This window comes from Peromyscus leucopus, chromosome 9, assembly GCF_004664715.2.
Source record: "Peromyscus leucopus breed LL Stock chromosome 9, UCI_PerLeu_2.1, whole genome shotgun sequence".
NCBI classification, from domain to species: domain Eukaryota; kingdom Metazoa; phylum Chordata; class Mammalia; order Rodentia; family Cricetidae; genus Peromyscus; species Peromyscus leucopus.
In genome coordinates, this window is record NC_051070.1 from 72,699,731 (window position 1) to 72,714,936 (window position 15,206).

Genomic DNA, 15,206 nt, shown 5'->3' on the forward strand with positions numbered 1-15,206 from the left:
TCAAAGTGGGGGAGTAACAGGACAGTTGTTTAAGATCAAGCAGACTTAACATTGCAAGCACAGTCCAAGAGCTGCCTTCCTCAGAGCTGGTTTGAGTGCAGAGATACCATTGTCCTTCTCTTCAAAGATGCGGCGCCAGAATGGCAGATCCTGAACATGGCTGAAATGTCTTGTGAGTCATGAATACTTCATCCTACCCGAAGCCTATGCTTTGGTAAGTGATAATTACCAGTACCAAATGCAAGTAGTACTCTTTAACACTCCCCCAATTTCACAGCCACGTCTAAGCCCCACTTCTGTGCCCCCAGCTACAGATTTGAGACAGCATTACCACAGTTATTAGTGGCCTTGAGAGACTTGAGGTTGGGCCCTCCCTCATGTCTGGTTTGGGGCCTACCTCCTGTTTCTCTGGTAACACTAGACAGGTGAGCATCAGCTTGGCACTCTGTGGGCTTCCTGGTCCAAAGAATGGAATATCTGCCCTGGGTGGTTACGTGATATTCTGTTCCACTCCAAAGATTAGAACATAACCTACAATTTTCTCCTCCTTAGGGGTTAATCCAGCTCTACTTGTCAATCACCTGGCCAAGAAACTGACCCTCAGAGAGACTGATGATCTAAAAGCACACTAAGGAGAGGGATGGGCGGTTATTCCTTTAATGAGCTAGTGCAGTTAACCTTCCCAGAAGTCCATCCCTCAGCACAACCACTTACCGAGCCACTGGCCTGCAGCCTGCTAAGTCTTCTGGATTACTCAGAAAGCCGTGTTTTCTTTTTTGTCCATTCTATCCCTTTCTTTCAGATACTGGCCAGATTGCTAACCACGCCTTCCTAGAACTCTGGGCTTTCTTACTCTTCTCCTAACCCCCTGCCTCCACCCCTACCTTGTGCTGCTTGCTGAACTCCACTGCTGGACATGGCTGCTTTCCTAGACCCTAGCTCAAAAGATATTCTTTTTGTCTCCTCTTCTCCATCTTCTTCCTCTGGTAGCTGCCAAGGTTTACAGCTTGCCCTCCATTATTTTTCTTTTAAACTCCAATAAAATTATTCTCAAGCTTCCTTCTGAGTCTGACTCTAAGTTCTTTTTTATCAAGGGCACCCAAAAGAGGGAACAGCCCATTCTGCTAACACCATGTCAGGCAGAGGGGAATTACGTGGTCCTGAGAGGAATGGAGGCAGAGAAAGCTGCTGTTTGATTTACTTCTGGCCCAGTTAGTTCTATCAGCTTGTCTTAGCCTAGAGCAGCAGTTCTCAACCTGTGGGTCACGACCCCTTTGTGGGTCACGTATCAGATAACCTGCATATCAGATATTTTTGTTATTGTTTATAACAATAGTAAAATTACAATTATAAAGTAGCAACGAAATAATTTTATGTTGAGGGGTCACCACAACATGAGGATCTGTATTAAAGGGCTGTAGCATTAGGAAGGTTGAGAACCACTGGCCAAGAGTCACTTAAGAGATTTCCCATGTCAGACTGACCTATGGGCGGGTCTGGTTTGGGGGTCTTGATGGTTAATTGATGTCGAGATACCCAACCCACTGTGAGCAACACTGTTCCCAGGACTGTGGGAAAAAACTGCTAGACATGAGTCTGCAAGCCAGCCGGCCAGCAGTATTCCTCCATGGTTTCTGCTTCAACCTACTTACAGTCCTGCTCTGACCTCCTTCAGTGACAGTGTGTGACCTAGAGGTGTAAGTCAAGCAGACCCTCCTGCACCCCAATACTTTATGTTCACCAAGGATTCATCACAGCAGCAGGGATCAAAACAGAAAACTCGGCTGCAGAGGGAAGTGGAGCGCACTGAGGAACCGTGGTCCAACCTCTAGAGAGAGATTTTGGACCAGCTGTGAAAGCGTGAACATCACGGCTGGGGCGCACAGACACTCGGTAGCCTTGCGCACCCATCCCCCCAGCACAGGTGGCTTTGATTTGATCACTTGCCAGCTCTCAGAGCCATGGGGACACTTAGTGGAAATGGGTCACTGATGAGCCTTTCTCACAGACATCCACACTTGCTATGGCAGAGCACTTCCCATGTGAGCCCACATGCAATTGGTGAGGCCACAGACCTGGACAGTGGGGGTGGTGTGAGGGCAACTCTTACTAAATTGCTGGACCTGTAGGGGAAAAAAAAAACAAAAACAAAAACAGAAAACTCTCTCTCCAAGATCGCAGACACAGATCCTGCAGGGACTCCCAGTACTTACGTTTTAGCTTCAGCTGAAAGGGGTGCTTATTTGCCACCCCCTCTCATTTTACCTGGGTCTTATTTACTTTCTCTACTCATGCTGTCTTTTAAACTTAAAATCTGGATTAGATAATTGGCTCCACAGAAAACCTAAGGTATTCATGCAAAAGCAAACACACACTTCAGATACACTAACCAATGAGTAAGTAAGACAAAGTACGACATCCTAGGGGAGCAGTCCAACGTGGACACGCTTAGGTGCATCTCAAAGGCTCTCGCTATCAGAGAAAATGAAGGAGCTAGAGATAAAGCTGTGATGGTCAGCAGAGGGCTTGCCTAGCATGCATGGAGCCCTGGGTTCTATTGCCAGCAGCACACGCAGCCAGGCACGGTGGGGCACACCTGTAATCCCAACGCTTAGGAGGTAAAGGCAGGAATAGCAGAAGTCCAGGCCAGCTCTGGCTCCAGGAAAGAGAGAAGCTTTCCTATTTAGTATAGTTTTAACCAGGACTCTCCCCGAAGGCTCTCCCGCTGTGTCAAAGATTCTCAATAAGAACTTCTTTTGACTCCATGAGTCTCCTGTGCTATATGCTACACAGTTCAGAGTTTCAAAGTTCCTCAAAGGCCCATGTGTCCAAGGTCCCCGGGGAGGAAGTGAGGTCACTGAGGGCATGCCCTTGAAGAGTCCTTACATCGACCTCAGCTCCTTCCTCCTTGTTCTCCTGATGCTGTGAGGTGAGAATCCACTCTGCCATGCTCTCCTGCTATAATTCACCATCTCTCCATAGGTACAAGAGGAACGGGTCCATGTGGTAGTATTCTAATTGTACTGAAATGTGATTTTGATTGTATGTTAATAAATAAAGTTGCCCGGGGTCAGAGATATTAGAGCCATAGACAGAGTGTGGCGGTGGTGGTGCACGCCTTTAACCCCATAGATCTCTGTGTGTTCAGGGATACAGCCAGCATTGGAGACATATGCCTTTAAGACCTGGGGGGCTGTACATACAGACAGTGACGAGGCAGTCACGTGTTTGGGTTTACAACCAATGAGAAGACAGAATGACTATGAAACGACTTACACACAGGAAAATAGCTCTCTTTCGGGAAGCTGGGACACCACAGGAGGAAGGGTGAGATTTTAGCTCTGAGCTCTGACCTCTCGGCTTTCTCTTTTACATTGGTTCTGTGTTTCTTATTTAATAAGACTGTTGGATACATCTACAGGTCCAAGTGTTCTTTCCTCTTTCTAAGCTGATTAGCTCAAATATGTCATCCTAGCAATGGAAAGAAGACTTTGGAAGATTCCTCAACTTCTCTCAGCGTATCACTTTGTAAGTTACACAGCCATCATGACACCTGTCTGTTGCAATATTGTGAGAAACAAAATTTAAACAGTTTAATGGGAGGTCTTATCACAAAGCCTAGCACACAGTAAGTGGTCAGTAAAGGCTGGCAATGGCTTCTCATGTGTCCAGTTTTATCCTTGAGCATGTATCTATGAGGAAAGGAGTTGAAAGCAGGGTCACTTTGGGATGGAGGGGGACAGGTCCACTGCTTCCAGGAGGCAGAATAACTACATAGTAATAGGAAGTGCATAGGAAGAACAGGGAAGAAGAAGGCCGTGGGTGAGATGGGCCAGAGACCGACTCCTGCAGAACAGAAAAAGGAATGCCAGCTTGGTCTTCAGAGCCAGCTGTCTTCCCTTTCTTTCTTTTTTCTTCCTCTACTTTCTTCACTTAGCAGAAAATAGCATCTGACTACAGTGTGTTGCGCTCAGTATTATTGACTCTCTTTATTTTAAAGAGTTGATCACACTCTGAAAAAATCGGAGGTCTAGTTATTCTTGTTGTGTCCCCTGGGAGAATTTCCTCTCCAGTTGCATGAAATTTTCTCCTTCACATGGTCACCATTCTGTGAAATTTGAGAGTGTTTCTTGTCTGTTCCTTGCACAGCCAGCAATCACCTATGATTCCATCTTCTGTTTCTCAAATGTCTTATTGAGACACAATGCCTTCCCTGTAAATTGACATTTCACTCTAAATAGCTTTGCATTATGATAGAGCAATAGACTCAGTTCAAAAACACCAAGACTGTGTTGGACTGCTTCTCCATCAATGGGTGAGAAAGACCCATGTGATTTTTATTGTTATTATTGTTTGTTTGTTGCAGGATGTCTCCTTCTACCATGTGAGTCCACGAAAAACCTTGGGTCATCCCTCTTGGTGGCCAGCACGTTACCTCACTGAATGACCTCACTGGCCTTTGAATTTTTATTTAAAGATAATTTTTGTAATGAGAGACATAGGGAAACTTCCTCTTGTTTTCTGAAGAGATGGTGGTGATTCCTGGGCTGAGCATCAGCAGCCGACTCCCGCACTTTGAATACTGTCAGGAAGGCTGGGCTCACTCAAGTACTGGTCCACAGCTTGAGGACTGGAAAAGCTGGACTTTGGGCCCAGTTTAGGGCAACTCGGCTGGGAAGCCCATACCCACATTTGGGATGTTTCACTTTCTGAGTGCCTCTCTCACAACCTTTATGTTGATAGTCTATGTTAAAATTATCCTTGATAAAAATCCCCAACTCTGCTTCATACAGGCTAGTCTTGAAATTCTTTTCTGTGTGTGAAACCATGAATCTGCTTTGGCCAGAGTTGAGGTCCTTAAAGAAATGAATGGAACTCATTAAGTTGCTGAGGATGGGCAGCATGAAGCTGTGTCTGCCCCCCAGTGCTCACATCTCTGCTGGTTTGTGTGCTGTGTGTAAGAGAAAGGAGGAGTGGGTGGGGAGGATATCTTTGGTGTGCCAGCATTTAACTGTAACTCCTTTCTCTAAAGGCTCCTTTGGTGACCTATTACTTGACTCTTTCAAAAATTCTCATCTGTCCCATCTGTAAATCAGTTATCATCCTCACCACCACAGAAAGATGAAGTCCACAGTCCCACTGACTGGCAGGTAAGGAAGAACATCTCTGCTCATGCCCCTCCCCACAGGGAGCAGCTGAGTAGAAAATATACGAAAAGGTAAATTATCTAGGAACTAGTGATTCTTCCAGACGGATTGTTAATGGCTTTAGAGACATCTTTATTTATGTGCATCATCAATCTGAGACCTAAGTTTCAGATACTTCATTTTCTGGCCATTGACAGTGAAAGTTGCCATCATTGTTCTGGGTTAAGAGGGGATAAAAAGGAAGCAGAGCCATTTCTGGGTGAGGGGCCTGCCTGTCTTGGACTGATGATAGACTCGTCAAAGTGGACAGGCAAGCCGTTTTCACAGGCAATAACAATGCGTCTGAAATCTTTGGAGGCTCGGTACCGGCACGGAGGCCGGGGAGACCCTCCTGTATGCCTGCAAGTGGTGACCTGGAATTCAGAGATGCTTATTCTTAAGTTATTTTCGTAAGGGTTTCCGTTTTCTCCACAGACGGCCTTGATGCTGTTCTTGTTGCCATGAATAAAGGTGTTGCGTTCTTTGCAGGGAGAGGTCAGGTGTCGATCCGCCATCACACGATTACAGTATCTGTCGTCCCGGCCCTTTGGATTGGCATCATAGTGCTGAGTCAGGAATTTGATATACCTGGCGTCATTTTGAGCCAGAGTTGATGGGGTCACAACGAGACCCAGCACAAAGACCAACAACAAGGGGCCCAGACTCATGGTCGTCGTTCCAATAGAGATTCCTGCCAAAAACAAAAAGGTAGGAATGGTAGGGTCTTGGAACCACATTCTAACTTAGGCTAGAAGTGTGGGGACTTCCCCTCTGATAGGACATGATAAATCAGTCGTCCTCAGTCATCTAACTCATCCTCTGCTTGGGCCTTCCTAATGGACTGCAGGACCCAGTCATCTTCCTCTGTCTTTCAGGATCCGCCATAGCACAGTTAAAAACTAGTTATGTTCTTAGTCACTTATTACTTAACTTGATAACTACTATTCAACTCCCTGTTGGGCCCAGGAACTGTGCTAGATCCTGGGACACAAAGACCTTTAAGATATACCAAGGACAGGGGCAGTGGTGTGTGTCTGTAAGTCCCAGCTACTTAGGAAACTGAGGCAGGAGGATTACTCAAGCCCTGGAGTTCCACACAGGCTTGGGCAACATAGAAGACTCCCTTTGGGGAAGACAGAGAAGAACGGAATAGAGATGTGGCATCCAGGGGAAGCAATGGGGCCTCCTGAGGTGAGACAGGTGCTAACACAGGAGCTGAGAGCCATGAGGAATGACATCCGAGGACCATGAGCACAGGGGCAGCCGATCCCCAAGGCTACAGAGATGGGCTTCCGGGCACTTGGGTCTCCCAGTTCCACACCAATGAGGAAAACTGTTGAGAGGAAGTCACCCTGGTGTGAAGGGGGGCAGGTCTGCTTCTCCCAGAGGGCAGAGTTGCCATTCAGTGCACAGGAAGAATGGAGCAGTGGACCTGGAAGAGAAGCTTAGGAGTGAACGGGGGAATTCCGGCTTGTTCCTCAGTCTCTTCAGAAGCCCTTGGACGACTCGGGAGAACAGTTTCTAGTCTGCCCTGGGTTTGTAATGTGGTCAACACAGACACAAGACCTTCCAGTGTGGTAAAACAAACCATGACAAAAGGAAACTGAGACCTCTTCATGAAGCCAAAGGACTTACAATATGCTGTAAGATCTCTCTGGAAAGAACAGAGCGAAGACCACTGCCTTCATCTTCAAGAGCCTCTCAGTTCACCTGGCACCACATGCGTCCATCACAGACCACACACCTTAGGGCCAAAGGTACCTCTGCTGGAGCTTGACCCCCTTGTGGGCTTTGAAAAGATGTTATTTCTCATGAAATTTGGAATTCAGAGAATCAAGAGGCATTAGGTTGTCTGTGCTGAGCAGTGTCTGATAATACCCTTAGGTCTTTGGAGAAAAATGTAAAGATCACCCCAAAACCTAACAGCCCTCCTCATAGTGGGTCTGCAGAGATGGCTTGGCAGTTAAAAGCACATACTGCTCTTGCAGAGGACCTGAGTTCGGGTCCCAACACTCACACTGAGCAGCAGCTCACATCTATCTGCAAACCCACTCCAGGGGATCTAATGCTTCTGGCCTGTGTGGGCACCTACACTCTCTTACACATACCTGTCCACAGACACGCACGCATACACTTAAAATAATATTAATAATAATAATAATAATAATAATAATAATATATTTTTTTAAAAGCTCTATAAGGAGAAAGTGGTTCAGTAGGTAAAAAGCTGAGCTTGAGGACCTGCTGTGAAAGGGAAACATGGGGTTCCCCTTCTCCCCGGCCCAGTAACTGGTGAGTTTAGGGTCCTAGAAAACATGGTAGATGGCTTCTGAGGAACATATATCTAAATATGCGCCTCACTACAAAACCCATATAGGCCTATACCCCAATATACAAATGCCCCCACATTTAACAACAACAACAATCAACTTTTAAGTTTTGAATATTTTTTTTTTGTATACAGGGTCTTGCTCTGTAGCCCAGGCTGGCCTAAACTCTTGATTAAGAACCACCAGGCCCAGTTAACGTAGTTCTGGAGAAATGGAGGTAGGAGAATCGTAAGTTCAAGTTCATCTTGGTTCTATAGCCAGCTCAAGGGCAGCTTGGGATACATGAGACCTTGTCTGTAAACAAATAAATACCAAGAACGTTGCATCTTTCAGCCTGAAGATATGTTACTGAAAGGGAAGATCAGCCCACCAAAAAGTTTTTTTTTCTTCATTTCCCTATAATGTACATTTCAGCTGCTTTGAGTTAATCATTAATTTTATTTTGTGTTTTTCTTGCTTGTTAGTCTGAACAGTTTTACTTTAACCGTGTGTGTGTGTGTGTGTGTGTGTGTGTGTGTGTGTGTGTGTGTGTCTGAAGAAGGCACTCAGTATGTATGTAGTGCAGGGCCAGGAAGGTGGCGGAATCTCGAGGCCAGGGTGTCTAAGACCTTACTGAGCATGTGGGAGACAAGTGATGGAGAAGGAAATGTGCTGTCTTCCTAATTAGCCTCTGACGCTAACCCACCCTATCTGTTTCACGATAACTGTAGACCATCTCGGTACATGGCTAAAGAACACCAACTTCTTGTGATTTCACAGTCCTGAAATAACAAGCTTCCCTTAAGCATGCAGATGATAATCTGTAACAGAATCAAACTCGAGTGTGTTTTGTTGTCTATTGAGAAAAGATGGTGCCCGAGTGTAGAAGGGACAGCCCCCCTGAAGAATATCCAGCATTCACGTGCAGCGGCTGCTCTAGCAGAGCCGCTTGGCAGAGAGAAATCCAGCTGCTGGAAACCCGCTTGCTGAGCTCTTCACGTTTGTCTTGGGGTTATCTTTCCTGGAGTGATATCTCTTCAGAAATTAGGAAGAATATATGCATGCAAGCAATCGTAAAATAGGCAAAAAGGGCTGATGGAAGATTGGGGCTAGCCTGGCTACCTAGTGAGCTCCATGCCAACCTAAACACATAAATTAACAAATGCTGGTAATACCTGAAAGAATCAGCAGGTGGAAGCAGTGGCTAGGATGTTGCCATTTGGTAGGAGGACAGTTGACCTTTGTGGAGGCCCCAACCTGTACTTAAACCCTTGTAGGAAGGAGTACAGGTTGTGGGGAATGTGAACTGGCAAGCAAACTTGCCAGGCTTTAGGTAGTTAGGACACCAAAGCAAAAGCCATATGGTGGAGGATCCAAACGCTAAGGAGATCACAAAGCAGATATTTACTGGCTATCAGATTTCATGGCCTCTGTTTCCAAGCACACCATTACTCATGTGATCTTGGGCAAACAACCATTTTCCCGTCCATTTCTCCTGATGCTGTATAATCTACAATTGAGCGGTATTTGTATTCTTTACCTTGAATCATAGTGCTGGCTTCACAGCAGACTCTCAATAATCCCCTTGGTGAATTACTTCCTTTTCCTCTTCAGGTCTTTTACCTTCATAAACATGAGGGGTTCTAGCTTTGAAAGCCTGGGAGTCTATGGTTCTCACTAGGCTAACAGATCCTTTATCACGATTCAGCAGTGTTGGAATTATGGAAGAAATTTATATAAATTAGTTGATGGTACAAGACACCCACTGAAGGAAGAGGTGATGGGACAACCTTGGTCTAGATGGCAGAAACACATCTTCCATGAAGGTTGTCTGTGTAAGCCAAGCCCAAATATCATCTGTAGACTAACACTACACGGGAGGCTTTACCTCCAAAAAAGACCCTTGCTTTTTAGACTTCTGAAAGCACTCAGGTCTATGTGGCCAGGTAAAGCGGTTACTTGTTTCTAATTTACAGAAATTGCACATTAATTTTTACCAACTCACCTAACGCAGTTCTCAGGCTTATTATAACTTCATTTCTCTAAAAGATCCAGAAACCGAATCCCAGCGGCACACCATCACCACCAATGTCTACTGTCCACTCTTGTGACTCTCTCGCTAACACAGTAAATTTCCCCCAAAGCCAGGTGAAGTATAATAGTGAGAAAACAAGTGACAGCTAGATTATTTGGGGTGCAGGTGTAAATCTGCCAAGGCCAAAGGTGCTGAACTTAGTCCCATCCACAGCACATGACGGTCATTCAGATTTCTGACAGGAGAACACCTTCCCACTCTTCTCTAGACTCATTCTATCCGTTCTTAAACTAATCTCACAGTCCTCACAAGAACCCATGTTCCCTGCTTCTCCCCATTGGCAGCGCTTTGTACCCAAGAGCTGCAGCAGCGTTGACAGTCCGGGGGCAACCTTTCCTAGCTGCACCCTCACTGACTTGTGTATCTCCAGCAACACTCCCAGAGGGAAGCCTAACACCAGATGCCTAGTCTTCCTTCCAGTCTTTCCTCCTTCCTTCCCCCAAGCTACGGTCTTTGGATCTTGGGACACATTCCACTTTGTTTTTAAAGAGCATCCTTCATTTTTGTAAAGGAAAGAAATGAGTAAAAAACAGTGCTGAAAGCATACTTCCTGGTTCGGGGTTTTTCTTTTTATTCCTGCCAAGCCATATGCTTGTTATGGAGGGTACAGGACAGTTCAGATACCCTTGGGCAAAGGGTTTCCCAAGCCTTTTGGAAATTTATCACAACTGAGGAATCCCTCCTACGCCTCTGTCAACTGCTCTCAATTCCATTCACTTATCTTCACCCAGGTCCAAACTATCCCCAAAGAAACCTGCTTTCATATTAATTAGGCTCTGACTCATTTTCTTTTTAATGCCTGAGCTTGGGTCCAGAAGTCCTAAGGAGGGATGATTGGTTTCATTAAAATAGATGAATGGCTAGAAATAGAGTAGTCAAGTACCCAGGAGGAAGAGTCTTACCAAAGCTGGCCAGCTTTCCTCCCACTGGAGTGGAGTCTGGCTGTTTGCTCCTGGAGACCAGGTCCAGCAGTGTGAAGCTAGAGGCTCCTCTCAGTCTGGTTATATAGAGGGCTCATGAGAGGGGGTTGGGGAGAGCATTTCTAAGGACGTACTTTGTCAGAGAGATGTAAACCAAGACACCAATAGTGGACAAACAAGGAGTCATTCCCTTTTCCTGGGCATGCCCGGGCCAAATATTGACCACCTAGTGGATCAGATGTTTGCTCAGAGATGATGTTTGCTAGGCATGGTCTTCTGTTCCAAAGCTGCCTCTTCCTAATGTGCATGGTCCTTACCCTTGCTCACAGTAGGACTGAGGTTCCACTCTTCATATGGCATATGGTAGATGCAAAACCATTATCTCTGATCTTAAGGTCAATCTCAAGAACTTCTTGGAAGAAGTCTAGAGGAAGGAGAGTGGCAGCTGTGCCCCCACCTCTGGAAGCCTCAGAAATACCTTAACAACATTTCCCGGGCTTGACTTCCCTTCATCCACCCAGAAAACAAAACCTGCTACCAACCTTCTGTTCTTCAAAGTACAATTATAAAATCAATAGCCTACATGTAACCATCACCGAAAGTATGTAAAGAAAGTATTGTGTACCTTTGCTCTGCTTATTAGGAATCGCCAAGACTACACAGTAGATAAACCACAGGGTCAGACTTCTGACATAGAAAGCAAACAGGGAGGTAGTATGGAAGTTCACTAGAATTGTTACATATTAATCTTCAGGGCTGGGCAGATGCTCAGTGGTTATGGACACAAGCTCAATTCTCTGCACCAACATGGCAGTTCACAACCATCTATAATGATGCCTTCTTCTGGCTTCCCCAGGCATTGCATATGCCTGGTACACAGACATACATGCAGACAAAATACCCACACACAGGAAATAAATAATATGTAAAATTGAAAGAATTGTTACACATTTATCTTGTATGGAGGGCAAGATTGAAATATTTTAGCTTTTTGTCATTTTCTAGATTTTGCTCCATCATTCTGTCTAGATATTTGTGGGTAATTTAAGCAGCACTAATTTTTTTTAAATAAATAAATAAATAAAAAGTGAAAAAACCAACCCACCTCCAGGTTGATAATGAGGGGGTAGAGGCAGAGGCGAGGACAAAGCGCCCTGCCCCACATGAGAACCCTGGTGGGGATGTTGAGTCTGGGCACAGGAACAAGGGCATCATTGACTGACTTGCTCTAGCAGGAGGAAGAAGACAGCCTGTCAGCATCCGCAGACGCCCTCTGCAGGGCTGTTCCTCTGTGTAGCAGGAAAAGAACTCCCTCAGAAGCTGGGGCAGGACAGATGCAAACAGGCAGCCCTGGGGCGCTGACTTGCAGGCTTGTTCACACCTAGACAGGGCACACTTGGAGAAGACTGCTCTTACCTAGAGTTCCCACAGTGTGAGGGGGATGGAGCTGGTTTCACTTCAGGTTGGTTGCACTGAGGACACAGGCTGTCAACTCTGCTTTGGGAGTTAATCTCATTGTCTCTCCATTAGGGGGAACCTTTCCAGAGAAGACTTGCTTACTCATGTCTGTATTCTGAGTGATTGACACCTAAGTCCTCATCAACTGACCTAGAGCCATGAAACTCTCTGGGCTTCTCTTGAAAGGTTCAAAGATGCAAGATTTGTTAGCAGTTATTAAATAAAGCTTGATCGTTAAGGAGAGCAATCTGGCTAGAGGGGTTGGCTGATACTGCCCTGGGGACTGATGGGGCCATCCAGGTGTTGCAATAGATCCGGGAAAGCTCTGCTCTTCCTGCAAATGCTGCTGAAGTTGGCTCATTTGCCTTTGTCAATGAGCTATTGTTCCCGACTGCAGTTTAAGATCTCTAGGAGTCTAATCTCTCTCTCTAAAAATAAATAAATAAATAAATAAAATAAAATAAAATAAATTGTACCCCTTTAATCCCAGCACTCGAGAGGCAGAGGCAGGTGGATATCTCTCAGCCTGGTCTAGAGAGCTAGTTCTAGGACAGCCAGGGCAACACAGAGACACCCTGCCTCAAACAACCAATCAATCAAATGAACAAAAAGAAGCTGCCCAGAATGTGCACATCCTGAGGGATGCCCTTCCAGTGAACAGCCTTGCAGCTTGAGAAGGATGGTGGCATGGGGACCTGGAAAGGACAAGCCTCCACACTTCAGCTTTGTTGAGGCACAGCCCTCCTTGGAGTTCCCCTTTGTCCTCATCCCTTCCCCTCCCCCTGCACTCCTAACCCCACTGTGACTGAAAGGGAAAGGGTGGGGTTGAGCTTAGCTGACTCAGCCAGCTCTTGTGGCCTGCCTTCCCTCTGCATTGGTGACTTGAGGGTCCTGGAGTCTCTGGAAAGGAAGGCACAAGCACACTTTCTGGCCCACGTGACCAGTGCAAACTTTGTTCTGCCAAATGCCCAAATAAATGTAAAGGCTTTCCGAAGTCCAGAGAGGCAAGAGCACTGAGGACCTTCAGTGTGAGTAAGACCTCTGCTGGTACCCAACTGGGCACCAAAATGCTTGGTGTGCGGACACACTGTGTGTGGTGGGGTCTACTTTAAATGAATCCCACATCACTGTTTAAACAAATGTGGAAGAACAGAATTCCAGAGTCGTCAATCACCCATTTGTTAGAAGGGAACAGCCAAGTTCATTGCCAAACCTGATGGCCTCATCAGTCGCCAGGGGAAGTATCAGCCAACTCCCTTAGGCAGAGATGACCTGTCAATGCGAGACTGCCTCCCCTTCCTCTACATCTATCAGGAAATCATAGACAGCCTGGCTACAGGAAATCTTCCCCTTTCTCTGATACCCTAAGAAAGGACACCCCACTCTGTCCCAGAGCTTGATCTCTCCTCAGAGCCCCTCCATGCTGCCCTCTGTCTGTGTGTCCACCCATGTTGTTAATAACTCTTCTAATGAATCTCTTACCAAATGTGCCCCCAGGTCCCCCTGAACTCCAAACCACACACTAGGGATCTGAAAGCAAGCCTTTCTGCTTGTGTATCAAGTACTTCACCAAGTAACCCATCTCTCCAGGTCCTAAGACAAATGTTCTAGTGAGTGAGTCAGTAAATGCTGTCTGTTCATCTGTGATTGATGCAAGAAAGGTTTTAAGGGTTTTTTTGGTGTGGGCACCATGGGCCCTGGCCCCCGACTGTGAGTGGCTGCCGCCTTGCTTGCTGACCTCGATCAGATGTCCTCCCTATTCAGATTCCCTGCCGGTATCCACCCTTCTGAATGCTTAAGGGAAGTTCCTGTTTGTGTATCCTGCATATTGGGCGTTAACAACTTAGATGCAAGAATGTAGAACATTGGGTCTGGAATGTAGACCATTGGTAGCGAACTTTTGCCCTCCGGGGGTTCCTCCATTTGTGTTGTAAGCCTGTATTTAAGGTTTCTTCCCTCTTTCAATAAACGGCATTCGGCATTCAGTCGTGGCGAATGACTTGCTGTCTCTTGTCTCTATTTTTAATCCGCAGCCCTTCGATCGGACATGGTGAACGGGTATCGGTATGCAGGCGTTACCGCTACAAATGGAGGTTCCTACCGAGATCTGAGAATGAAGGACCGAGCTGACGGACACTCTTGGAAGTCCGGCCGGCATTTTAAAGAAAAAAGAAAAAGGTAAGAGTGAATTGAAATGGGTGCAGCTAGCTCATAGTCAGTTAATTGGACTGTTGAAGCAGGAAGGCACCAAAGTTAAGTAAGGGCAAGACAGCTAAAGTTTTTTTTTTTTTTTTTTTTTTTTGGTTTTTCGAGACAGGGTTTCTCTGTGTAGCTTTTTGCCTTTCCTGGAACTCACTTGGTAGCCCAGGCTGGCCTCGAACTCACGGAGATTCGCCTGCCTCTGCCTCCCGAGTGCTGGGATTAAAGGCGTGCGCCACCACTGCCCGTCCAGCTAAAAATTTTAAATGAAAAAGGAAATCTTTCCAATTAAGAAGATGGAAGGAAAGGAAATTTCCCGTTAGAAAAGGGAGCAAAAAAATTTAATCAAGAAAAAAAAAAGAATTTTCCCGGTAAAAAGGGGAAAAATTTTTGAAACTAGGCCTAAAGATTGGTGCCCTGTAGAGGAAGGATGAAGGAAAGAGAGAAGCCTCTTCCCAGTGGTAATAGAAGATGTAAAGACTTTTTCCAGTTGTAGAGTTTTCAGGATAGCTGAAAACTCTTGAGTTTTTTCTTCCTGCCAGTGCAGAGCGGCAGCATCTGAATTACAAAGAATCGGCAGGTAGGCCTTATTTCTGCTGGCTGAACAGCAAGGGAGCCCAGAGCTTAAAATTTGCTGTCTGTTTGCTTAATTGTGGTTCAAATGTTTTTTATTTTTTCCCTCAGAGTGGGAATAATTCAATATTTAGGATCCCTTCGTGGGAAATGTTTTTCTGTTTTTTCCCTTATGGTGGGAATAACTCCTTATTAGGTAGTCCCTTCATGGGAGTAGGAAGTTTAAACGTGAGTTTGTGTGTGCGGGGCACGCCCAGCGGCTGTGGCGGACAAAGGCATGCATGAGATAGCCCGAAGCAGCGGGCGGACAGGTACACGCCGGTGGGAGCCAGAGCCATGATGGAGTGCGGCCCAGGCAGGTGCTGGCAATAGAGCCCAAGCAGTGGGCAGAGCAAAGCTAAGCTGCAGCCTCAGCTCTCACCAAGCGAGCAGAGGCCGGGAAGGGACTAGCACTAAAATTTTAAAC

General features: G+C 46.0%; 1 protein-coding gene across 3 annotated transcripts; it reads right to left on the reverse strand.

Moving 5' to 3' along the window:
* Positions 1 to 5,255: 5,255 nt before the first annotated feature.
* On the reverse strand, positions 5,256 to 12,047 carry LOC114696005 (angiogenin-like). 3 transcript variants are annotated; one of them, XM_037208566.1, is made up of 3 exons: positions 10,493 to 10,670; positions 6,538 to 6,618; positions 5,256 to 5,877 (listed from the first exon to the last, which is right to left on the reverse strand). In XM_037208566.1, exon 3 carries the CDS (start codon positions 5,852 to 5,854, stop codon positions 5,357 to 5,359), a length of 498 nt encoding a protein of 165 aa, XP_037064461.1. In that variant the 5' UTR covers positions 5,855 to 5,877; positions 6,538 to 6,618; positions 10,493 to 10,670; the 3' UTR covers positions 5,256 to 5,356. The 3 variants fall into 3 exon arrangements, with proteins under 3 accessions (XP_037064461.1, XP_037064462.1, XP_028729354.1); XM_037208567.1 differs by lacking the exons at positions 6,538 to 6,618; positions 10,493 to 10,670 and adding an exon at positions 11,927 to 12,047; XM_028873521.2 differs by lacking the exon at positions 6,538 to 6,618 and having other exon boundaries at positions 10,493 to 10,668.
* Positions 12,048 to 15,206: the final 3,159 nt, after the last annotated feature.

Coding starts and splice junctions, on each gene's coding strand:
- LOC114696005 (XM_037208567.1), bottom strand. CDS start 5,854: ATGAGTCTGGGCCCCTTGTTGTTGGTCTTTGTGCTGGGTCTCGTTGTG.